This window comes from Bison bison, unplaced genomic scaffold (genome assembly GCF_000754665.1).
Source record: "Bison bison bison isolate TAMUID 2011002044 unplaced genomic scaffold, Bison_UMD1.0 scf7180017864384, whole genome shotgun sequence".
Lineage (NCBI taxonomy): Eukaryota > Metazoa > Chordata > Mammalia > Artiodactyla > Bovidae > Bison > Bison bison.
Window position 1 is genome coordinate 7,349,991 of NW_011494956.1, and position 27,399 is coordinate 7,377,389.

A 27,399-nucleotide genomic window follows, 5' to 3' on the forward strand; every position below is an offset into this window, starting at 1 on the left:
TAGATCAAAAATAAATAAAAATGTGGCATGGAAAAATAGCCCATCAACCTTAAAACCCCTCAGAGTGCCGTCTGAGAGCAAGTCAGAGTTTTTCTTTCTCACTTGTTCTCTTTCTGTGTTCTGATGATATAATCAATATTTCCTGTCCAAAAACGCAATATTCTCCAGTCTTAGAAACCCCTCAAGTCTTCATTTAATGTCAAAGAAAATCATGCTCCATGTGACAGATGTTTATTTTTCAGCTTCTGTATCTGAAGGCTTCATCAACTTTTAATGAGAAAAGAACTACTGAATAATGTTATCAGCAGCAGAGACTATATATAGGTGACAATAGTCTTGAATAAGAAGATTTAAATATTAGAAGAAAATAGACTCTGCCACTAATAAATCCAGATAAATGTCTATTTGTATGTGAGGATCAAAAATAATTTCTCCTGCTTTCTCTTTTTAGAGCAGATAAATATTTCTTGAAATAGAGATTTATTCCTTTGACAGACCTGCCTTTGAGTGTCTGCTGGGTGCTGTTATAGGGTTGGGGGCAATGCAAAGAGGGACACGATAGACCCAGCCTTTGAGAAGGTCCAGGTCAAGAAGGGACACTAGTAATTTAGTTGTCAGGAAGCCCATTGGAAGCTGTGGTGGCCCCATGTAATTGTTCAGTTCCGTATACAGTAAGTCCCCTACATACAGACCTTCACGTTTCAAGCTTTCAAAGATGTAAACGTGTTCAGATGTCCAATCATGTAAGTTAGCTCAGGTACCTGGCATGCATTGTCACATGTATGCATCCTTGTGCTTTTGTGTCCTTTACTGTCTAGTACTATACAGGGTAGAGTAGTACCATATCTTTATTTCAAGCCCATGATGTCCAGAGGCAAGTATAAAAGCAGCAATGATGTAGCTGGTACTACTGTGCTTTTCAGGGTACTGTGCTGTAAGATTAAAAATGTTTGCTTTATTTTTTGTGTTTGCTTATGTATTATTTGTGTGGAAAGTATTAGAAACTTATTACAGTACAATACTATATAGCCAGTCGTATTAGTTGGGTACCTGGCTAACTTCGTTGGACTTAGGAACAAACTGGACTTATGAAAGCACTCTCACGAGGGGACTGATTTGTGTTTGGGGGAATTTCAGTATGCAGTCCTTGAAGCAAATGTAAAAACAATAATTCAGGTCATAGATATTTAAGATGGGAAAGTGCTTAGGGATCATCTAGAGCAGTATTTACCAGAATTTCCTGATCCTACCCACTCCAATGTTCTGGCCTGGAGAATTCCATGGTCACAAAGAGTTGGACACAAATGAGCAACTTTCACTTTCATATACTTTCTTGATCCTTATTGGAAAAAAAAAAATAGTTTATCATGCCCTTATCTGCACACAGCATATTTTTGTCCACAAGGGTACTTATATAGTTTAAAATATACAGACGTGGGAAGAGGGTTCAGGATGGGGAACACATGTACACCCATGGCTGATTCATGTCAATGTATGGCAAAACCCACTACAATATTATAAAGTAATTAACCTCTAATTAAAATAAAGTAATTAAAATTTAAAAATACAATACACAGATATTCTAATTAGTAATTATGAAGTTATATTTTCTCCTAACCTTCTGTGGGTTTCTTGTATACCAAAATTAAAGAACACTTATGCAGACCATCTTTTTTTAATTTACTGAAAACAATGGACTAGGCAATGAATTTGAATTGCTCTAGTCATTCAGCTAGTTAGGTATCTGGACTACGCCAAGTAGATCCCAGGTCTCCTGGCACCGATTGTAGTACATTTTCTCTTACATAATTTGCAACGACACAATGAACCTTCATATCATGTAAACATATGTTTGTACATACGTGTGTGTGTGTATGTATATAACACTAATGCTCCCTGACAGGGTCCAAAAGAGGGAATCACAGAGAACAGTGTAAATGGTGTTCTGTTAACCAAAAGGGATTAATTGTCCTCTCAAAACTGATCTCTCTAGAAAGAACTTACTTGCCAGCAGAATCATCATTCTTCCCAAAGAATTATGGACCTCCTCCTGCTGTTTCCTAAACTTCTTTGCTTGCCAGTAATTTGAATTTAACTGTGTACTTCTTTGTGGTTTCTCAAACAGCTCTTTTAGTTAGTGTCATAAAGTATTGGTTCTAGTCCTTGCTCAAAATTGCAGAAATGAGTCCTTGCAGACAGCTCTTCAGGGAGCTTGCCCACCACTGAAAGCTCACTGTGCAAACTAAAAGGCAATTTTGAGCACACGCATGAGTCAGAAACTCTTATCATTATTTTCTCTAAGTCATTTCTTGATTTCTTTCAGAGCTCCTTATTTATTTTAGTTCTCAGATACTTTTGAGCATGCTCCACTCCCCATGGACCTGGATGTATGTACTTAGTTCTATTTGTCATTGCCACGGGATCCCATAAATACAAGTTGAAACCAAGACTTTAGACATGCAACCCAGCAGTTGCATTAAGGACCACTTGTTTTTCAGAAAAGATGGAAACAGAATGATCAGATTTTACATCTGCTGGGAAAGAAAATGAAGTAATGTTTTGCCAACGGAAGATTGTCATACTTGATGCTTCATAATTCTATTTTGTGAATACTAGCAGTAATAAAACATATAAGAGAAATGCTTTCGTACTTGTAATAATTAGCTTGACCATTTTTAAAAAGTATTTATTTGGCTGTGTCAGGTCTTAGTTTTAGCATGAGGATCCTCTGTTGTGGCGCACGGACTGTAGTTGTGGTGCACAGGCCTCGCTTTTCCTCAGCATGTGGGATCCTGGTTCATTGACCAGGGATTGTACTCATGTCCCCTGTACTGCAAGGCAAATTCTTAACCACTGGACCGACCACCAGGGAAGTCCCTACCTTGACCATTTTAAACATAGAACATATTAATTGTTTCTTTTAAATTTTGTATTTAGAAAAACTATGATGAATTAATTCAATGTGTATTTATTGCCTAACCTATAAACAGATTCAAACCCAAAGTGTGCAAGTAAGCTGCCTGTTCATGTGTAGTCCACACAGTCTCCTGGCTGTCTCCCCTCACTCACATTGAATTCCCTACCACTGATTCTACACCCTCCCAAATGTTCTTATTCAAGACCTAAATGCCTCTCCATCCTTTAGGAAAACTTTCTTCATCTCTCTTCTACCTTCCCCAGCCCAAAAGAAGTCACTGCCTCCCAGAATTCCTATTTTATTATCACTTACTGCATTCTACCTGCTATTAGATGTGTCTGTGTACATGTTGTCTCTGCTAGGAGACATAAAGGTAGTTGAGGTCTAGGATTGGGTTCATTCATTCTGGCATTTCCCAGCAGATGGATAGCATTTGAATGGATGGATAGCCAGTACCCAAGCGAACTCGTGGGCTTCCCTGGTATCTCAGTGGTAAAGAATCTGCCCTCCAGTGTACATGATGCAGGTTCCATCCCTGGGTCAGGAAGATCCCTGGAGAAGGAAATGGCTGCTCACTCCAGTATTCTTGCCTGGGAAATGCCATGGACATGGGATTGCAAGAGTCAGATACAACTTAGCAAGTAAACAATGACAAGTTAACTTGCAAAAATCTAGTACCTTAACTGTAGTGCTACTGAGAATTGTCTAAGTTTGAGTTACAAGACTAGAGATCTCTTCAAGAAAATTAGAGATACCAAGGGAACATTTCATGCAAAGATGGGCTCGATAAAGGACAGAAATGGTATGGACCTAACAGAAGCAAAAGATACTAAGAAAAGGTGGCAAGAATACACAGAACTGTACAAAAAAGATCTTCACGACCCAGATAATCATGATGGTGTGATCACTCACCCAGAGCCGGACATTCTGGAATGCTAAGTCAAGTGGGTCTTAGGAAGCATCACTACGAACAAAGCTAGTGGAGGTGATGGAATTCCAGTTGAGCTATTTCAAATCCTAAAAGATGATGCTATGAAAGTGCTGCACTCAATATGCCAGCAAATTTGGAAAACTCAGCAGTGGCCACAGGACTGGAAAAGGTCAGTTTTCATTCCAATCCCAAAGAAAGGAAATGCCAAAGAATGCTCCAGCTACTGCAAAATTGCTTGTTATCTCACATGCTAGTAAAGTAATGCTCAAAATTTCCAAGCCAGGCTTCAACAGTACATGAACTGGTTCCAGAAAGATAATCTATTTTTGCTTTATTGACTATGCCAAAGTCGCTGATTGTGTGGATCACCACAAACTGGAAAATTCTTCAAGAGATGAGAATACCAGACCACCTGACCTGCCTCCTGAGACATCTGTATGCAGGTCAAGAAGCAACAGTTAGAACTGGACATGGAACAACAGACTGGTTCCAAATAGGGAATGGAGTACATCGAGGCTATATATTGTCATCCTGCTTATTTAACTTATATGCAGAGTACATCATGAGAAACATTGGGCTGGATGAAGCACAAGCTGGAATAAAGATTGCTGGGAGAAATATCTATAACCTCAGATATGCAGATGACACCAACCTTATAGCAGAAAGCCAAGAAGAACTATAGAGCCTTTTGATGAAAGTGAAAGAGGAGAGCGAAAAAGTTAAAGCTCAACATTCAGAAAACTAAGATCATGGCATCTGGTCCCATCACTTCATGGGAAATAGATGGGGAAACAGTAGAAACAGTGACAGACTTTGTTCTTTTGGGCTCCAAAATCACTGCAGATGGTGACTGCAACCATGAAATTAAAAGACGCTTACTCCTTGGAAGGAAAGTTATGACCAACCTAGACAGCATATTAAAGAGCAGAGACATTACTTTGCCAACCAAGGTCCATCTAGTCAAAGCTGTGGTTTTTCCAATAGTCATGTATGGATGTGAGAATTGGACTTTAAAGAAAGCTTAGTGCTGAAGAAGTGATGCTCTTCTCCAACTGTGGTGTTGGAGAAGACTCTTGAGAGTCCCTTGGACTGCAAGGAGATCCAACCAGTCCATCCTAAAGGAAATCAGTCCTGAATATTCATTGGAAGGACTGATGCTGAAGCTGGAACTCCAATACTTTGGCCATCTGATGCGAAGAACTGACTCATTTGAAAAGACCCTGATGCTGAGAAAGATTGAAGGCAGGAGGAGAAGGGGACGACAGAGGATGAGATGGATGGATGGCATCACCAACTCGATGGACATGAATTTGAGTAAACTCTGGGAGTTGGTGATGGACAGGCAGGCCTGGTGTGCTGCAGTCCATGGGGTTGCAGAGTCGGATGAGTGAGTGACTGAACTGACTGGGTTACTAGAAGTGAGGAGTACATTTCTACCTGCTTCTTAATGCAGGAGATAATGTGGGAGAGAAGGCAACAGGTAATGATTAAAGACATAAAATGTGTGAGATGTACTAGATGCTTTCTGTTTCTTCCCCTAGCCACTGGCTGAATAGGAAATATTGTGGTTATACCTGGAATGTGTTTTTCTGAGTTATTTCTCTTTTTCGTGTCATCTTCCTTTCACCTACTTCTAGTAATTAGAGCAAAACCTTATGACTATGTATTGGTATTTAGGTTACAAATCATTTTAAAATCCATCATATCACTTTATACTCAGAAGAGACCTGTGAGACAGGTGGACAGGTACTATCCAAATGTGAAAATTGTCTTGGGTGCCTGAAGCCCTTGGCCAACATCACCCTCTGTATATGGGTCTGGTCAGAGAACAGAATCCTGGAGCAGATAGACACGTGAGGGTCTGAGAGGCATGGGCCACACTGTCACTTTATAACTCTTCATTTTACTAACCAAATCTACTATTTTTAGAATGTTCTCTTTGGCTATATTTTTTCATTTTTGTTTATTTAGTTTTTAATTCTACTGTTTTAGGGTCCATTTTTATGTCTTTTGTCTAGATTCTTGAGGTAAATAGTCCATTTTTTTTTCAAATTTTTTTTTTCTAAACAGGATGCATATAAGACTATAATGTTTCCTCTGAATAACCCTTTGGTTTTATCCCATTGATTCTGGGGGGAAAAAAAATGTTTACCTTACACTTATTTGTACATAAGCTAAAAATTCAACTTTGACTTCATCCGCAAATCCAATTTTGTTTAAGAATACAATTAAAAATCCCTGATGGATACATTTATGCAACTATGCTATTTGTTAATTTCCAGTTTTATAATATTGTGGTCAATGGATATGCTTTGTTCATTTGTTTGTTTGTTTGTTTTTTGGAGAATTTATTGAGCTATTTGATAGTAAAATATATCATCAGTTTTATTCCATGTGAGTAATTTATTTTACATCCCAAAGTTGCTGAGAAATTATGATTTCTTAAATGTTCTTAATGGACAATTGTTCCATGAAGCTAAAATTACTTCATAGAATCTTGTTAATACTATTAATATAAAGTTACAGAAAGAAAAACAGGGAATAAGATGCAAAAATATAATTTAAAAACATGTTTTTATAGCTAGCAAAAGCAATTTACAAACTTTGTAAATGAAAAATGAAAAAAAAGGCAATTAAAAAACGTATTTCTTCTTTGGGGCAACCTTTTAATTGTTCCAAGTTGCTAAAAGAGCAATATTAGGCACAAGTCTCTCTTTTAAGGACCATACACATTCAAGGCCAAAGCACAGCAAAGGAGAGTTGACACTAATACCAAAGTGTTGGTCAGCAGAGATTTGTCTCAAAGTGGGATGATAAAAGACCAGTAGCATGGACATCCCATTTATACAATGAACGGTCATATAAATGCAGATTCTTGGGCTTCAAGATCCTGAATCTTCACTCCAAACCTAGGGAAGTAGAATCTGTATTTAACAAGGTTCCCAGATAGTCTGAATGTTCATTAATAGTCCAGTGGCATTAGGGTAAAGTTCTGAAACTTCTCTTGCCTAATGCGGACTCTTGGACCACAGTTGACCCACAGCCAGGTGGGGTCAAGTGCTTCTGATGTGCTGGGTGGTGAGCAGGATAAGCTGTGAATTAAGCTTATCTTGGAGTGACAAGCAACACAGAGGGGTGAGGAGCGGAGGTAAGAGGGAAAAAAGGAAGCGGGTTCCTCTGAAGTGAGCCGTGTATGTCCCTTCCACACAGCCACTGGGGTTCGCCCTTTTCAGAGCTCTCTGACCTGAAAGTTTGTGTTCTAGAGATTTAGAAACATTTTCGACACAGAGGAGACATCCTGAGTTCATCTTTAAACTTCATAGCTTATTTGAAAAAATTTAGGTTTTTTCATACCTTCAAAAAATTGAAGGTATGCTAGTGATATGTTTAAAATTTTTATTTTAGAGTAGCTGTCTGTCTAAATTTGAAAGAATATTTGAAAGTCTCTAAGTTTATCTTGTCTTTACTTTTTGAGAAAGTCAGGCTTCCTGTATTCAAAGTATCTAAATATTTCCTTTAGAACCAGTATTATTGTCTTGACCTGAACTTAAAAACAAACAAAAAATTAATTGAGGTATTAATCCTACTGAATTAATAAAATAGTATATAAGAAAATGACAGATCCACAGAACTGTAGGATATCCAAATTTCTGCAACACTTTATGTAAAAAATTCTATAACAGCTCTGGCAGATGATCATTCAGCTCATACATTTCAAATGATAGGGAACTTGTCACACTTCAAGGCAGTCACTCCATTGTAGGACAGTTCTCATATTTTGAAAAATCATGTGATGGAGAATCAGAAAACATATGTCCAAGTTAACTTACTCCTATCCCCAAACCACTTGCTCCAATCTAGTGGCTCAAACTAGAAAAAAAATTCCAATCACAGGTCAGATTGAAATAAGCCTGAGCCCAGTCCCCAGGGATTTGGCACAGGATCTCATGTGCGGCTGGCATCTCCCATTGTCCCAGTTATAATAAAGAGAATAGAGGTTGAATCTTATTTTCAGATGACACACCTTCAGAGAACCATCAAAGTTTAGAATAGAAGGAACCCACAAGAGAGTCCTGGTCGGGGTTCAGTCAGGAAAAGAGAAATCAGCTGGCTATTAACAGAGTTTAATGCAGGAAATTGGATACACAGAAGATAGAGAGCTGCAAAAGTGAAAAGGGGGTCACTGAAGCAACGCACAGGTAGTCATTGCAGGAAGCAAGTATGATGCCTCAGACAGGAGGAGCAAAGGGAAGAGAATCTAGAAACTCCTAAGAAAGTGTCATGGAGCTGGGACCCAGCCCTCAGAGGATACTGTCTGGCTGTTGCTCCTCCTTCCTCTCGGCTAGGGGCGAGTCCCAGGAGGCTGGTCTGGAAGTGAAGGGAACAGAAAAAATGAGAATATCCAGCCAGCTCAGATATATAATCTTCATCATCAAATCTCTATTTCCCTGGGGCATCAGAAATTATATTTTTAGATTGCTTAAGATTACCTTAAAATATTCACAGATGGTCTAAATACAGGCAGAAAAGTACAGGGGCTCTGTGAAATTTTGAATCTCAGCTCTGCCACTTTCAAGGTGATCTTGAGTAAATCACTTTGGTTTCTTGTTACCTGGTGATAAGAATGTTCATTTAGTTATTCAACAAATACATGGAGTACCTACCATGTGCCTGCCATTGCTCTAATGGTTGGGGACCAGTGAATCACTCTGCACTCAATGAGCTTTCCATTGCCGTGCAGGAAGGCAGGAAATAAACCAATAAATATATAAAATGTTAGGGGGCAGTAAATAATATAAAAAAAATAGATCAAAATAGGCAAGTAGAGAATGACAAGAGGGATATTTTTACAGAGTGCACAGCAAAGACCTGTCCAATGATGTAACATCTTAAGGAAAGGAGGGAGGCATGTAGAGATCTGGAGAAGAACTTTTCAAAGAGCAGGAACTGGACATGCCAGGGTCCTGCAATGGAGCCTGCTTAGTGAATTCATTGAGTGGCAAGAGGAGGAGCCAGTAAGAGGGATCAGGAGCTGTGGGGAGGGGTTGGGAAGTAGGACTAGATCCTACTGAGCCTGTTCATCACAGGGTTCCATTGCAGAGTTGAGAGCAGAGGACCAACATGATCTGAATTGTCTTAAAAGTGCTGGGTTGAAGACAGACTGTGGCAGAGGCAGCCAGGGAGACAAGGGGCCATGTGGGAAGCTGTTGCTGTCATCTAGGCAGAAAATGATGGTGGCTTGGTAGCAGGTATTAGGTGGAGATTGGGTTGAGAAGTGATTGCATTACAGGTAACTTTTGAAGGACAAGTCAACAACACTGTTGATATACAGAGAGAGGAGAAGTAAGGGGTGTTCTCAGAGTCTGGGCAGCAAGAAGAATGGAGATGTTACTGAGAAGGGAAAGAAAGATGGAAGAGGTGATAAGTCATGAGAAGTCTGTTATGAGATAATAAATTGATGAAATAAATAAGATGATGTAAATAAAACTAGTGTGTTCCTTGCTCACAGTAAGGTTTGGCCAATCTTAGCCCCCTTATCTTTTTTCCTTTGTTACCTATTTATGTTCTCAGAATGCATTTGTGAACTATCCACACATCCCTCCCTTTTTACTCACTACTTCTCTGCAGATCAATATACAGTCAAAACATTTCCATGACAGGCAGAGGTCAGCTAAACCTCACCCAGAAAAACCTCCAACAGACTGCAGAATCAGCAGAGATAGATACATTTCATTTTCAAAGAAAGAAAGAAAAATATCTGATGCCAAAACAACATGCATGGCAATCCTCCTAGTTCCTCAAAGTCCTTGAAGTACTTCGGTACCTAAAAGTTTCTCTGGCACTGCCTGTTTTTTAATAGAAATTCTGTGAAGAGTGAAATGTAATATTTCATAGGCATTTTTCTTTGAATTTCTGAAGAGAGACTAGAAAACTGAAGTTACCAAAAAAAAAATCTATTTAAATGCTTACTGCATATAAATCTCTTGGCAAAATTTCCTGGTTGTTTTTATTCTTTTTGTCTAAAATTTTGAAGCATAATATTAAAAGGAAATAAGTGATGCAAATGTATTAGACAAATATGTCTTAGCAATATTTTATCAAAAGCCAACCCCCAAAATAACAAACATATAAATAGAAGCATACAGTCAACATACAAAAAATATGCTTGGTTCTTTAAAATTCTTTACCGCAGATTCATTTGAAATGTCAATATTCAGTTCACATATCTCTATACTCTTAAGAGTCATCAGCATTTAATTTATGAGTGTTTTTAGTGGGAAAGATTCTGCTGTTTAAAATTCAGTTCAATGCCCTTGGTTTGAGTTGAGGAATACTTACATCTTGTGTTTTTCCCAAAGCCCTCCTATAGAGCCCTCCCAATTTCCCATAATTAATCAAATCTTTAATCCAAGGTAGGAAGCAGCCCCCACCCGCCTTCCCCACCCCAGCTTAGGGGCAACAACAGAGAATAACAGAGCCCAGGGACAAATAACACGTTTGTCCCATGGTTTCTGCTCCTCTGTTCCCCAGGAACCGTGTATGTATGGCTTCTAGTCTCTGTGTGGCTTCATGCAGCATTTGAAGCTGGGTGTAATGATGGCTTATGAAATAAATCCTACAACCAGCCAAAAAGCAGCTGAGGGCCCACTGTGGACAGGAAGCACACAAGAACAGACCAGCTTGCCTCAAGGATTGTGTGCCTTGAATGTGTTCATGAAATTACCCAGCAGTGGAAGGACAAAGTCCCCAGCTTTGCCAAGGAGACATAGAGGCGAACAAGGACCTCTTTCTGTGCTTGGCAAGGAGGAGCATTGGCAGAGGCAACTGAACCCTTGTAGACATCTTAGGTTTATGACTCATGGTTGTTAATACTAAATTGCGGTATGATAGGAACTTCTCAGGCTCCTCAAGGTACACAGTGGAAAGCAAAGTTCTCAGCAAATATGCCAGCATTTCAAATGCAGCAAAGTAGTTGGCACTGGCTGTGAGAGGCCTGGAACCGACTACACAGTCTTTTGTTCATGGGTTTCCAAGTATAACTTTCCTAACTCATGACCAGAAAATAATTTATCCCCAGGAAGAATCTACTTATTAATGCTTTTTTTTTTTTTTTAAGCTTTAATCCTATAAGTCCCCTGTTTAAAGCAGGAGCAAGGTTTACCCAGGTTTCATCATTCTAATTATTAGCCATTTTAACTCTCCTGACACCAAGTCTGTTTTCTAACTGGGATAGCTCTGCCCTTTGACTTAGATGGGAAAGAAAATTGGTTTTGACTGGTATGTTTTTAAATTTCAGGGATAGTCGCTGTTCTCTTCTGTGGAGTCACGCAGGCACATTATACCTACAACAACCTGTCATCGGATTCCAAAATGAGGACTAAACAGGTAAAAGAAAAAACTCACTGCAGGCTTTGTCTCTTTTCTCAGTGTAATGATTACGGAGCAATTCTGGCAGTGCACTCGGAAAGAATTTCATTAGCAAAGGAAGAAAGCAAGCTTAAGGCTTCATTATAGGTTGGATATTTATAGATTTTTTTTTTTCTTCCTTCAGGATAACTATTAACAATTCTCTTGGTAAGCAAAAATATAATAGTCTTTCCCTCCTGAGAAATGTGGAACATAGACTGTCAGTCTTGAAGATGAAAGGCCCACAGTCAGTAATAATTCACAGTCACTTACATCTAAATGCATTGTAAAGCATGTGAGATTGGGTAGTTATATAGAGAGAAGGAAATGAAGAAGAAAGACAGGAATGTTTGGTCTTTAATTGGGTGCTTTTGCTTCCAAGTAAACTCAACTGCCAGTTGTTGCACAAGCAGAATGTATCTCCCATATGCCAGGAACACATCTGTTTCAATATTTGCACATAAACACTCAAAGATTCCTTCCACCAACATTTGCCACATAACCACTCTGTGCCGAGCACCATGCTAAGTACTAGGAATAAAAGGGCAGGTAATACACGATCCTGCCTAATGTGGTTCATTTTCAAGTCTGTTGAGGAGGATCAAGATATTCAATGAGCAATTAATGATCCACAGTGTGGTAAGTACTGTGATAGAAATATCTGTAAAGGTTGTTTGAGGAAAATTCAATAGGGCCTCCTCCCATAGTTAGGATTGGGACAGTGAAGAGAAAGTTTCCAGAGATGATAAGCCTGATCTGGAGCTTGCAATGGTGAGGGATGAGAGGGTAGTACGAAGGATATTTGAGGCCAAGGTTGTATTAATATCATGGACCAAAGTTTTGAAACAGTTGACTGAGCATTTTAAATAGTTCTAAGTGCCTGGTGAATGGGGAAGGGCTGAAGTTATAGTGGAATATAGTGTGGTAGAGACCGCAGACACAGCCAGAGGCCAGCTTATGGAAGGACTTTCATACCTTATGAAGAAGTTTAGACTTTATCCTAAAGACAGTGAGGAGTGGCTTAAACAACAGAAAGTTATTCTTATGTCCCAGGTGGTGCTGGTGGTGAAGAACCCACCTTCCAATACAGGAGACATAAGAGACACGGGTTCCATCCCTGGGTTGGGAGGCTCCCTTGAAGGAGGGCATGGCAACCCACTCCAGTATTCTTGCCTGGAGAATCCCATGAACAGAGGAGCCGGGCGATCTATGGTCCACAGAGTCACAAAGAGTCAGACACGACTGAAGTGACTTAGCAGACAGCACACGGTTCTGGAGGCTAGAAGTCTGAGATGAAAGTATAGGCAGGATTAGCTGCTTCTAAAGTTTGTGAGGAAGAATCTGTTCTATTCCTCAGTTTTGACCTTCTGGTGATTTTCTGACAAACTTTAGTGTTCTTTGGCTTGTAGATACATCATCCTAATCTCTGCCTTCATGTTCACATGACATTCTCCCTATGAGCATGTCTGTCTCTAAATTTCCCCTTTTTATAAGGATACCAGTCGGAATAGGGACCCACCCTACTCCAGTATTACCTCGTCTTGGCTTAACTAATTACATTTTTCAATGACCCTATTTCCAAAATCGTCAGATTTGGAGGTCCTGGGTGTTAGGAATTCAACATGTGAATTTGGGAAAACATCACTAACAGAAGTCATTGACGTATCTTAGGCAGAATAGTTTTAGGATGATTGAAGTTCCATTTTAGAAATATCACTGTGACAGGCAAGAAGAGTGTGGATCAAGTCACACTTGTATCAGCTAGCTTTTGCTGTGTAACAAGCATCCCAGTGACATTCAACAATACACATTTGTTTATCTTGCATTTACAGGGTTCATCTCTTTTCACGTGGGTTGATCTGGGTGGCTCTTCTTGTCTTAACTGGACGGATTCACTGAGTTTGGTGGGGCTCTGTTCTAGAGTAGGCTTGGCTGGTACACCATAGCCAGTCCTGCATATCTGTCATTCTTCTCCTGGCAGAAGAACAAACCCCAGTGTACAGGACCATTTCAAGCCTTTACTTGCATCACATTTCCTAAATGTCCTATAGACAAAGGAAATCATATAGCTAAGCCCAGGGTCAAAAGGCTGAGCAGGTCATTAGCCCACAGTGGAGAGCACTGCAAAGTTACATGACAAGGATCATAGATATAGAAAATGTATAGAATTGGACGAAATGATTGCAGTCTGTCCCCAAATGCAAATGGAGGTAGACAGGTTCCCGTACTAGGTCTAATGATGCTGAGAACATCTGATATGATATTGGGGCAGTGGGAGTGGAAAAAGCCAAAAAGACATCTCAGCAAATGTATAATTGGCTGGGAATTCCCAAATAGTTTTCAAAGACTTATCTTCAAGTTCTGTAAAATGGCTATTGTTTTCATTCTCTTTGTCATGTCCCAAGCTCAGCTGGACCTGAACCCAGCTCCCACCCACCCAGGGACTCTACAAGGTCACTCTTACCTCTCTGCTCATCAGAAGACTCAGAAGATACAATTGCAGAAATTTTAAGGACCCCCAATTTTTAAAATTGAACACAAAAAAGTATACCAATACCTAGAAATATCTAATATATAACCTTCCATCTAGGATCCTTTTAATTATGGAGACAACTAGCATTCTCTAGAGTTTAAAGGGCAATCTCTTGAGCTGGTTTTTCCTGACCTCATATGGTTCTCTGAATATTTGTATTCTGGGAAACTGAACTCTGTTTAGGGACTTGCACTTTTAAGTCACACTATCTAGATTGCTCAGCAGAACTTCAAAGATAACTCATCTCATGGCGAGTCAGCAGCCCAGCACCTAGGGGAGACAAAGCCAAAATCAGTGCCCCCACAGCCTTCTGTTCTCCTCTGAGTGGCTTGACAAGCACTCCCTGATGGGCTGCCAGCATCCATTTTTATAGCAGTTCCCTTTAGGGAAGGAGATTTTTGAAAGTTCATTCTTCAACATCCAGATAGCTGCATCCCTCCATCTTTGTTCCCCCCATCACCTTCTTTCCTAGGTGCTTGGTTCATTGTAGGAGCTTAATGAATGCTAATTCCCTTCCCCTCCCTTCTCGTACCTTTCTCACTTCTTTTATTCCGGGAACTCTCACTTTCTATTTATTTTTTTCTCTCAATATATGCATATGTAGCATGTGTGCGTATTCATACATGAATACATATGCATGCATCTACACACATATTCCCCAATCAAGTACATAGAGTCTGGGGTCACCATTTTTTAAAACATGAGATTGAGCCTTTTAATTAATGTCACAGATCAGAAGTTCTTGGCCACATCTGCACCAACGTAGCAAGCAAAGTTTAAACTCCATGTGGGAAACCAATTACAAATTGTAAAGAAAAGCTGAAGCAGATATTATAGAGGTAGCCACTGTTTCCTTTCTGAAAGGGGCAAAGGTTTAGAAGGCATTAAATGACATGGTTACAGAATACATTATCTTCCTCTGCATCTCCCTGAGTTGTGTTTATTATCAGTGGGAAAAGTGGCCCCTTTGCCTCCATCCCCAGGACTGTTTAATGGGAGTGAAGGAAGCCAATTAACGAGTCTAGGGGAAACCTCTGAAAATCAGCTTTGTGTTTTCAAATCCTTAGGTAATATAATTTACAAAGGAATTTTATTCATGGACTGTGCCTATACCAGCTAATCAAACAGCTACAACTGGAGACAAAGACTTTTGAGAATTAATATATCCTTTATAGCTTCAAGAATTAGAGTGCCTCTTTAAAAATGCAGTTTTACATTAAAATATGTTTTGTACTTGATAATGACCATCTAGATTCCAGTGAATTGCTTTTCACTGCAGTCCATGAACATGTAACATCCCTGTGTGTTTAGGCATAAAGCAGCTTAATAGAGACACTCTGGTGCTGCTGCTCACCATGAGGATTTTTCATAGCAAAGCATTTGGGGAAAGAGTATATGAACACTGGTGGCAATCAGTTTTCCTGGACTCAGATTGGTTTGCTTATTTTAGGGTGTGCACATCTAGCCCTAAAGACAAACACATACTGACTCTTGACCTAGAAATGGAGAACCTTCAGAGATATTTGATATAGACATCAGCACATGGCACTCTGTAAGCTGAGAGATTTCACCCTGAACCATCCAGAAAACTGCATACACATCCCCTGACCCCACTCACACAAGCCTCAGCCTGCCTCTCAACCTCTTCCTCCCTCATACCCTCACCCACTAGCCAGGCCTGGGGGCTGGTAATCTGGGCCAGACCCCAGGGTGTTTCCATCAGCTGTCTCTTCCTTGCTGGAGGCTTACTTCTAAAACCATGTACTCCTTTTTTTTTTTCTTTTTTTTTTTGCAGATTAAAGGGTGTCCTTTAATTTTCCCTCCAACTTCCTATAAGGTTTTGGATTTTCTAAAATTTGTGTTTCAAGTATAGTTGATTTACAGTGTTGTGTTAATTTCTGCTATACAGCAAAGTAATTCAGTTACACACACATATACATTCTTTTTCATATTCTTTTCCACTCTGGTTTATCACAAGTCTAGAGTCCCTTTTAACTAGAAATTCTCCTTCCCTTCCTGCAGTTTTCACCTAAAAATTACTCCCAACAGACACACATGAGCATATAATATTAAGTTAAATAATTAACATCTGTGATGCATCAACGGGCTTCCCAGATAGCACAGTGGTAAAGAATTTGTCTGCCAATGCAGCAGACGCAGGAGACTCAGGTTCGATCCATGGGTCAGGAAGATCCCTTGGAAGAGAAAATGGCAACCCACTCCAGTATATTCTTGCCTGGAAAAGCCTAGAGACAGAGCAACCTGGCAGGCTATGGTTCATGTGGTCTCAAAGAGTGAGACACAACTGAGAAACACGATGCATTAACAGATACAAAGTGAAAGTGTTAGTTGCTCAGTCCTGTCAGACACTTTGCAACCCCATGAACTGTAGCCCGCCAGGCTCCTCTGTCCATGGAATTCTCCAGGCAAGAATACTGGAGTGGATAGCCGTTCCCTTCTCCAGGGGATCTTCCTGACTCAAGGATCAAAACTTAAGTCTCCTGCATTGCAAGCAGATTCTTTACCATCTGAGCCATCCGGGAAGCCCAACGGGTAAAAAAAAAAAAGTATTTATTTCATTTTTACTCACTTCTTTACCTAAGAGGTGGCTCTTCTTATTATCACTGAATACCTTCATTCATTCATCTAATATTTTTTAAGAGCCTATTTTGTGCCAGCCACTCTTCAAGATTCTGGGATACAAGAGTGGATAAAAAAGAACTGCTAATAGAGGAGCTTTAGAGTAATCAAAAGAAATAAGCATACAGTGCATTCATTGTCAGTTACAAGGCCAATAATAAAGCAAGAAAGGGAGGAAGGACTGTGTGTCTGGGAAGGCAGGGTTGCTATATTAAACACTGTGGCCAAGGAAGGCCTCAAAAAGAAGATGATCCTTGAAAGAAATAAAAGAGGGAACTATGTGGATATTTGGAGCAGAGCCATCCAGAAACTGGGAACCACATACACAATGGCACCCTGGGACAGAGTGACAAGTGTGGCTGAGGTGGAGTGTACCAGGTTTGTAGGACAAAATCAGAGCAGGTCTTAGCATGAACAAGGTGAGAAAACATCAGAGGTTTTTAAGTTCAGGCATGGCGTGATATGACTTAAATTTTACAAAAAGAAAGGTGCCATGTGTTAGCTAGGAAGGCTGCAAAGTGGCAACATTTGAGGGCAACTGAGAACCAAGGATAGGTTTGTTACATTTGAGATGGATGCTGCTGCTAAGTCACTTCAGTCCTGTCTGACTCTGTGTGACCCCATAGACGGCAGCCCACCAGGCTCCCCCATCCCTGGGATTCTCCAGGCAAGAACACTGGAGTGGGTTGCCATTTCCTTCTCCAATGTATGAAAGTGAAAAGTCAAAGTGAAGTCGTTCGGTTGTGTCTGACCCTTATCGATCCCATGGACTGCAGCCTTCCAGGCTCCTCCGTCCATGGGATTTTCCAGGCAAGAGTACTGGAGTGGGGTGCCATTGCCTTCTCCCATGTATATATTAGGCCACAAAGTAGAGATGTTGATAGTTAGTTGGAAATAGAATTCTGGAGTTCAGGAGAGAAGTCTAAGCTAGAAATGTAGAAGTCACCAGATAGAGATGATATTGAAAACATGAGGTTGGATGAGATCACTAAGGGAGTGACAGGAGAAATCCAAGAACCAAGCCCTGAGGTTCTCCAGTGGTGGTAAGAAATCAGAAACCAGCAAAAGGAGACGGTGAGGGAGTAGCCAGTGGGGAGAAGGCAAACCAAGAAAGTATTGTGTCCTGGGAGTCAAATGAAAAGAGTGGCTCAAGAAAGAGCCTAATGAGTGATGCCAAATACTGCTGAAAGGGAAAGTAAGATGAAGAGCATGAACATCATTGATATTATTGACAAGAACCATATTGGTGGAGTGTCAAGGTAAAAGCCTGAACGTAATGGCTTCAAGAGAAAAAGGAAAGAAATAAATTGGAAACTGTGTATAGACAAGTTTTTCAAAAAATGGGGAGCAGAGAAGTGATCGCTGAAGGGAGAAGTGAGGCCAAAAGATATATCTTTTTATTTTTAGATGGGAGAAATAACAGTATTTTTGAATGCCAATGGGAATAATACAGAGTAGAAGACCCTGTGTTAGAGGGTTCACCAAGACTTATCAGTGGGAGAGGCAAATTTTAAACTTGGATTTTTTTTTTTTTTTTAAGATTTATTTATTTGGCTGTGCTGGGTCTTTATTGCTGAACACAGGCTCTCTCTAGTTGCAGAGGCTGGGAGCTACTCCTCATTGAAGGGCGCTGGTTTCTCCTTGAGGTGGCTTCTGTTGTGGAGTATGGGCTCTAGGGTGCGTAGTAGGGTCAGTAGTTGGGGCTCGTGGGCTTATTTGCTCTGTAGCATGTGGGATCTTCCCAGATCAGGGATCGAACCTGTGTCCCCTGCATTGGCAGGCAATTCTTAACGACTGGGCCACCAGGGAAGCCCAAACTTAGATTTTGTGACTTTGTAATTCAAATTATTTTTGCCTCTTACTACATATTCTTTGATTAGTAGATAGGTTTAGTAGCAATTGTGGGGCTTAGCATCATTTATCCAGTAACCCTTGAGTGGATGGATAGGTGAATGAATGAATGTTTAGCTATTTTATTATATTTTCAGCTAATTAATCATTTATATTTAATTCTATCATCTTTGAAAGTCTACCAATTTCAGTGGATTTTAATTTTTTTTTAACTGAAATATAGATTGGGATGGACATAGACATTTTCATTCATTTGTTTTTGAAAAGCCAGATTGTTTGCCTAGCCTTTATGGACAAACAATGACATTTCCATTACAGCACATTCTTTCCAGATGCTTATTTCATTTCCACTCCCTCCAGATGATATTTCAATCACCAATAGAATGGCAAAGTAGCAATGCAAATCCAAATTTAAATTTCCAATAAAAAGAAAAAATGACAATGGGAGCCAAATTAGACATGATAAGCATGACCTTGTAAGAAAATCCAAGGAAAATAACAGGAATGTGGGGGAAACAAGATGATATGGTGAAAAGAACACTTAACCAAGAGGCGAGAAAGATAGAGTTTGTCTAGACAAGACAAACAACACAAGTTTTACCCTTGTCTCTACAACTAATGGCGAGGTCTTGGATAATTAATTTAGCACCTATGAGCTTCAGTTTTCTCATTTGTAAAGTGAATGATTGAACTCTGTGACTGAGTTTAAAGGATGATGCTCTAAACCTAATAACTCTCTGACCTGACATAGAGCATAAAATATGCATCTGATTCCCACTTATAGACTAGGATTGGGCAGTGATCACTTGATTACAGGGTACTGCATAGAGATGAGAGGATCCATGAGTTTGTCATTGCTCTGGCCAACAAGTCACCGGTAAGTTGTCAAATCAAATCCAAGGGCGAAGCAATCAAACACCAAAGTCCCTGATTTATCCTGGGGTGAAACGTTTCACTGAAGCCTGGATAGTTCTTCCTGGAAAAATTCTCTGTTCCTACATGAGTGATTGTAATGGGTTCTTCAAAGAATGCCTGCATGCTTAGGGAAGAGAGGACAGAGTTTACATTGCTACCACTCAGTCTCAGAGTCTGACTGAAGGGCTTCTCAGCTTTCCATTTCAAGCATGGATTGAATGTGGACTAAGCACCACATGCTTCAATGACAGGCGCAGTGCTAGAATCCAGGGAGACAAGGGAAATAAGACAGGGTTCTCACCCTTAGTAGCAGTAGTAGCAGTGTTAGTCACTCAGTTGTGTACAACTCTGCGACCCCATGGACTGTAGCCTACAGGCTCCTCTGTCCATGGGGTTCTCCAGGCAAGAACACTGGAATGGGTTGCCATTTCCTTCTCCAGGGGGATCTTCCTGACCCAGGGATCAAACCCAGGTCTCCTGCATTGCAGGCAGAATCCTTACAATCTGAGCTATAGGGAAGTCCTGGTTCTCACCCTTAGGAGTTCCTAATATAGCAGGAACGTGTCATGAGAACCAGAGGACTGAATTGCTTTCTGGAGGCAGGGTGTTCATGGAAAGCTGATTGTGGGTTAGGTATTTTAGAGAAGGGTGTAAGGATAATTGGGAGATTATCATTCAGATTTCATGGGAAATGAAAGTAAAAAGAGTGTGCAAAATCATACAACTAAGAGTGAGCTTGATAAGTCTCAGAGGCAAAGAGATGGCACACTCTGCCCCGGCTCAGGTTGCCCTGGGGAAGTAGACAGGGTTGGGTTTGGCCTGCTGGTATATGTTGTGGAACAGGAAAGGAGAAGGTGTGGGAGAGAGTTCAGGATTAAAATGGAAAAGTGAGTTCAGGTGGCCATTTCAGTGTCTCACTCTGCTACATTTAGGAAAACTGTCTTCATACTTGCTTAGACTTTTTGACATAGAGATGATGATAATAATCAGATTTGTGCCTTACAAAGATAATGAAGGTAGCATCATGGAGGAAATGACATCAACCTATGACATCAATCTCCCTGTTCACCACATTTCCTTTTGATAAATACTTACATATGTAACATCTAAATTTATCTTAACCTTCTCTGGCTCTAGATATATTTTTGTCTTGCTAATCTCTTAGGATGTTGTGGTCTATGTGAAAAGTTTCTGGAAATTTACCATTTGGTTTTGTCTTGAACTTACGAGTTGCTGATTAAATGAATAGATGAATGAATGAATTAAAACCATTCATATTCCAAGATTAAAAGTAGGGAAAATAATATCTGTTAATTAATGGTTTATTTAATCCTGATATGATGCATTAGTTTAACTGTGATGAGTTGGATGTACAAAGCAAATGTCTAAGGTAATCTTGAGATATTGAAAGAAAGATCAAGTATAATTCCATTGCTTGTGTGAGTTTCCTACATTGTGCTTCTGCCTTATTGATTTGCATTACAGTGGTTTTTGATTATGGTTTTGTGCAATTTTGCTCCATCACTTCTAACAAAAGCAGGCACGTCCCATCCCAGTTACCTGTTTGAGGCACAGTGCAGAGAGAAAGTCGTGGGCAACAATGCCCACGTCTCCCTGGCTTCTGAGAAGTAAGATTAAAGATATCTTCATAAAGCATAGAATTGCCATTTTTAAAAAAACTCTAATTACATTTCTTTTGTCAAGATTTTTACCACTTTTCTTCTCCCCTTCATTCAAAGTGCATTTAAAAATACCATCCTAGAAGGGTTGAATTCATAAATGATGGCAAAGTGTTTAAATTTCTCCTTAGCTAAGCTGGTGATTCTTTTCAATGAAACTCATTATATTGAATAAAGGACATTTAGTAGTTCAGCTAATAAGTGTTCTTTTAAATGCTAATGAGAGTAGAGCTCCCACATCATGGCAAGAACACACTGTACTTTCAGTGCCCAGAAAGAATTAATGTCTGTGAACCCCTAGTTAAGAAACCTTATGCCACAAACAACTTGGATAATAGTAGGGGCCAAAAATGACCATTAGGCACCCTCAGTAGTAGGTGTCTCCTATGTGCCAGGTACTGGGGCCCAAGGAGAAATAAAGCCAAGTAAGATGTGAGATGCACTTTCCCTTGAAAATGTTTCATGTAAATTTTTTTCTCCGATAAAGATACAATGGTACCATATCTTCTTGATTAAATTTTAGTTCTTTTTACTTTTTTCACTACACATCTGTGTTTGTTTATCATAGTATATAATTGCAGTAGAAAATTTTAAGTCATAAAATCCAACAAGTTCAGAGAAAGGTGGGACAATAAAGATAAACATTTAAACCCAGATATTGGAAGAAACTGAAGCCCAAAGAAGTTCAGTGACCTGAGGGGTAGAGTCAGTTCTTTAACCCAGGGGCCAACCTGAACATAGATCAATGCTCAAGGGATATGCTAAAAATACACAGTACCCACCTCCAAAAAAGCAACTTTTGGTGTATTAGTTATCTATTGTCGTGTAACAAATTAACCCAAAATTTATCCGTTAAAACAACAAGCTTGTACTATTTCATATTGTTTTTGAAGGAACAGAGTCTAGGAGCATTAGCTCAGGGTCTCACATAAGGTTGCAGACAAGCTCTTGGCCATGGCTACAGTGTACGAAGACTCAGCTGGGTGTGGAGGATCCACTTCCACATGGCTCACTCATACAGTTGGCAGAAAATGTCAGTGCTTCCCCATGTGTCTTTCCCTGTGGCTCAGCTGGTAAAGAATCTGCCTGCAATGCGGGAGACCTGGGTTCAATCCCTGGATTGGGAAGATCCCCTGGAGAAGGGAAAGGCTACCCACTCCAGTATTCTGGCTTGGAGAATTCCTTGGACTGTATAGTTCCTGGAGTCATAAAGAGTCAGACAGGACTGAGAGACGTTCACTTCACCATGTGTCTTCCATGGGGCTGCTAGAGAGTCCTCATTGTGCGAAAGTAAGTTTCCCCCATAGCAAGTGAAACCAGTGAGAGAGAGCAAGAAGAAAGGAGCGATGCCTTTTATTCACTAGTCTCTGAAGTCACTCACTGTCACTTCTGCCATATTCTATTTTTAAAAAGCAAGTCACTAAGACCAGTCCACACCTAATGGGAGGGAAATAAACCCCTAAATAAGTAAATAAACTCTTGAAAGGAGGAGTATCAAAAATTGTGAAAAATTACTTTAAACCTACCATGGAACCTGATGCCATTTTGGAAAGTAATTTTTTGATAATGGTTTCAATTTCTAAAATGATTGAATATTTAGGTTTTCTACTTCTTCAGTCAACTGTACTTTCTTAGTAAACCACCTATTCTCTCCAGAGTTTCAAAAATTTTAATAACAACAATTATTGAGCATACACTATTACCAGGCATTATAAGTATATATTTCATTTAATTATTTCACTTATTATTCACCAAAAATCCATGAGGAAAATACCACTAGTTAGATTTTGCCAGCCTTAGAGAAGGTAATAAGGTCACTCAAAAGCTAGAGTTGTGCACCATAACCCATTATTATTTTTAATGTCTTTTTCATATATTTGATTATAGACATTTCCTGTAGAAAATGATTTGTATGTATTTCTCCCTTTAACTTAGAAACTGCATATTATACTGATCATTTTAAGAAACAGCACTTGGGTTTATTTATCTCTTTGACTACCATGTTCTCTGATTCATTCTTTTATCACTATCATTTTCTTCCTTTCCTTGGGCTTCTCCTCTTCCTCCCTGTCCCCTTTAATAGATGACAATGAACACAAGTCACCTTGTCCCTGCCAGCCAACACTCCTCCCTTTACTCTTCATTTCCTTTCTCAGCCTTAACAACGACCCAAGATGGCCTTAATATGTAGAACCAAGAATGACATTTTTTCCCCACCAAGTATTGATGCTATCATATCTATCCTAATCACCTCTTTATCTTCTGACATGTGCTTTATTCCATTTTACCACTGATGGGTTCCTCTTTCTTCAGGATTCATCAGTGTTCCACGTAGCTAAGAGTAACTGAATATTGTTGTTATTTTCTTCCAGTTCTTCATCTTGCTCATAAAGAGCTCTATACCTGAGTCACCTGCCAGGACTGTCTATCTCTACCCCAATAGGCAACATTTTGGGGATTCATATTAATTCACCATGACATTTCTTGCCAACACTGTTCCAAGTCTTCTCTGCATTTTTGTCTTATCTTCCAAAACTCTAAGAAAGTTTTGTTGTTGTTCTGTTGCCCAGTTGTATGTGACTCTTTGCAGAGTCCCCATGGACTGCAGCACACTAGGCCTCCCTATCCCTCACCATCTCCCAAAGTTTGCCCAAGTTCATGTCCATTGCATCTGTGATGCCATCCAGGCACCTCATCCGCTGATGCTTTCTTCTCCTTCTGCCCTCAGTCTTTCCCAGGATCAGGGACTTTTCCAGTGAGTCAGCTGTTTGCATCAGGTGACAGAAAGAAAGTGTATTTACCTCATTTATCATTTTCTAAAATTTTTACTACATTTGCTGCATTAAATTTTACTACATTTCCCCTCAAATAATGGTTTCATATTATTTACCACTGTGTAGAGCTTTAGCGTCTCAGAAAGGGATGGTCCTCTCCCTTTCTTTTACTCTCTTTTGTGTTTTGTCTCATTCTCTCGTTTCTCTCATTTCTTTCACCTTTAGAAAACAAAACAAAACAAAATTAATGCTTGAGTATCAACACATAAAAATATATGTGATTCATGCCCTTCTATGTATAAGTCTGATTCACTGCTTAATGGAAAAAATTTATCTGTACAGGATTTAAGAGATCAGCTAGCCGTTCTGATGACATTCAAGACAGATGGTTGCTCATTATTACCTCAGAACTTCTAAGAATGGCAATGGCATAACCCCCTTGAATAGTCCATTATAGTTTTATCACCCTGCTTAATAGGTGTAGGTATGAAGGGCTTTGGTCTCATAATGGCATTTGGGGATGATAAATGGAAATTACTGTAATTTTTCTACTCACTTTAATTAAATTTTATTGATGCAGCACAGAAAATACCAAGGCTGAATATATGCACCAGAGTGTGTGTTTGTTAAAGAATACTGCCAAATTTAAGGCTGCCATTTTCTTGATGGTCTTGAAAGATGAAGCTAATGGATTTAGTAAAATGTTAAGACTTTGTGCAATTCCTTCAGAAGAGAAATTGAATTGCTTCTGGAGGCATTGCTCAAAAATCCAAAGAATCTCATCAGTGGAGAAAAGATATAGAATTCCAGAGTACCTGAAAGGAAAATCTAATAAATGAGAGTAAGAGTTTGGTTTTAGGAAAGTCACTTAATGCAGTTGTTCTGGGTTACATTGAGAAAGAACTTGATTGGCATCAGCAGTGACCAATCCATTCCTGAGAGAGAAGAGAATGTCCCTTATAATGGACCCAATGAACACGCAAGTAAAAAACTATTCCCAATGTATTTTTCCAAAGGTTCCAATAAAAATTATTCTTGAAAACATACTTTTTTCCCTGATAGAAAAATAAAGGAATTCTTCAGTTGGGAAAGAATGTCTAAGGTAAGTGAATTTATACAACTCTTCTCTTCCCCAGAGATCTGTAAAAATGTGGTGTTTGGGACTCAGATTGGGGGAAAAGTGTTATTTGGGGTTTCTAGGACAATGACTTCAGACCTCAGCACTAGTCATCCTCTGACTTGCTTTTCTTTTCTAAAGATGCTGTTCTAATGATACCTTTGGAACCTACAACAAAGGAGCAAGGTGTAAGATCTCTCAACCAACTAGAAACAGATGGGGCTCTGGGTTAGGGCTAGAGTTTCAGTATTCTGAGTTCTCGGAGAAGGCAATGGCACCCCACTCCAGTACTCTTGCCTGGAAAATCCTATGGACGGAGGAGCCTGGTAGGCTGCAGTCCATGGGATCGCTAAGAGTCGGGCACGACTGAGCGACTTCACTTTCACTTTTCACTTTCATGCATTGGAGAAGGAAATGGCAACCCACTCCAGTGTTCTTGCCTGGAGAATCCCAGGGATGGGGGAGGCTGGTGGGCTTCCGTCTACGGGGTCGCACAGAGTCGGACACGACTGCAGTGACTTAGTAGTAGTATTCTGGGTTCTGACACAGCAGGTTTCTGGACGGTTAGCATGAAGTTCTATGAACAGCCCCTGGGTCTTTCCTAGGGTCACAGGGAGAACTATATCCTAATGGTTTATGTCCTTGTGTAGGTGTTCCCAAAGGTGCTGTGTGGGCTGGTGTCATAATGATTCAATTTTACGACACCATCTGTACCCAGTTCTGGCATAAGGTAATGATTTACAGCACCCTCTGAGGGAAGCACCACCATTCTTCCCCTTTGTGCTGATTTATTATTTGGTTTTTGGTTTGCTTTTATGGTACCATGTTGAGGCAAGTGGTCTACAGCGGTCCTTTGCTTCATCCAGGTTTATTTGAGACAGAAGAGTTTGAGACCATCTAACCTTAGGCTTCAGTCCATGGGGTCGCAAAGAGTCGGACACGACTAAGCGACTTCCCTTTCACTTTTCACTTTCATGCATTGGAGAAGGCAATGGCAACCCACCCCAGTGTTCTTGCCTGGAGAATCCCAGGGACGGGGAAGCCTGGTGGGCTGCCGTCTATGGGGTCGCACAGAGTCGGACACAACTGAAGTGACTTAGCAGCAGCTTAGCAGCAACCTTCCAGGGAAAAGTAGTATGATTTTAAAGGAACATTTCTGGCTTGTTTGGCCCTACTGAATGTTAATAGCTGGCCTCTTGCCAGGATTAGATACACACCCTATGGAATAAAGCAAATTTCCTTGAGGGTCTTCCTTGGGGAAAAATATACCTATTTAGAAGCTCCAGAATGTTCCCCCAGGCACGAACACAGGCATCTAGCCTGATATCTGATTTGTCCAAGATCCAGGCAACCCAAGGGAAGGAACCTGAATTTTATTCCTAACTGGGCTTCAGGCAGGTAGTGATATGGGCTTCCCAGGAGGCTCAGCAGTAAAAAATTCACCTGCCAATGCAGGAAACATGGCTTTGGTCCCTGGGATATCCTGAAGAAGGAAATGGCAACTCACTCCAGTGTTCTTGCCTGGAGAATACCACAGACAGAGGAACTTTATGGATTAATTTCATGGGGCTGCAAAGATTCGGACACAGCTTAGTGACTGAGCATGTATGCATATGCAGTAATATATGTGTGAGGAGGGGCTTAATGACAGATACAGAGGGAAATAGCCAAACTGTTAAGAAGGAAATTCCTATAAATGGGAAGGCATCTATTACAGCCTGACAATCAGCATCTTTTCTTGGGACAGTGTGAGAATGGAGGCGGTCCTCCCAACATACCACCTACTGGCCTGCCTACATTTTCTGAGGACAAGAGCACTGATTGGTAAAATGGGGAGAGGAGGACACAACTTCACGACACAACTTAGCATTGTGTCCCTGCTGGGACCCTCCTCTATTCCCAGAATATTGGGTGATAAACTAGAAAGAATTTAAGCAGATGTCCAGATAACTCCAGATATTAAAAAGCAGAGACATCACTTTGCTGTCAAAGGTCCTTATAGTCAAAGCTCATGTTTTTCCAGTAGTCATATATGGATATGAGAGTTGGACCATAAAGAAGGCTGAACGCAGAAGAATAGATGCTTTCAAATTGTGGTCCTGGAGAAAACCCTTGAAAGTCCCTTGGACAGCAAGGAGATCAAACCAGTTAATCTTAAAGGAAATCAAACCTGAATGTTCATTGGAAGGACTGATGTTGAAGCTGAAGTTTCAATACTTTGCCACCTGTTATGAAGAGCCGACTCATTGGAAAAGACCCCAATGCTGGAAAAGATTGAAGGCCAAAGGAGAAGGAGGCAGCAGAGGATGAGATGGTTAGATAACATCACTGACTCAGTGGGCATGAGTGTGAGCAAACTCTGGGAAATCCTGATGGACAGAGAAGCCTAGAGTTCTGCAATCCATGGGGTCACAAAGAGTCAGACACGAGTTAGCGACTGAACAACAACAACCAGATAACCTTACTAAGGGACCATCTCTAAAAGAACTGGATACAAGAAAATGAAGTCCTCCCCTACTGGTTGAAGCAAGAGATAAATGAAAAGGCCAGGAGGCAGCAGAAATGGAGTTTAAAGTGCTAGTGGCAAAAATAGCCAGTGCCCCCAGGAGTGAAGCCTTCCTAGAATTGCAGGAGG

General features: G+C 40.2%; 1 protein-coding gene across 4 annotated transcripts in view; it reads left to right on the forward strand.

Moving 5' to 3' along the window:
- Positions 1–27,399, forward strand: part of SLC9A9 (solute carrier family 9, subfamily A (NHE9, cation proton antiporter 9), member 9) — a 656,333-nt gene that overhangs the window by 329,254 nt on the left and 299,680 nt on the right. For all 4 annotated transcript variants that reach the window (XM_010858137.1, XM_010858138.1, XM_010858139.1 and 1 more), the window contains one exon: positions 11,146–11,234. In XM_010858137.1, the coding sequence (XP_010856439.1) occupies positions 11,146–11,234 (89 nt within the window). The remainder of the gene's footprint in view (positions 1–11,145; positions 11,235–27,399) is intronic.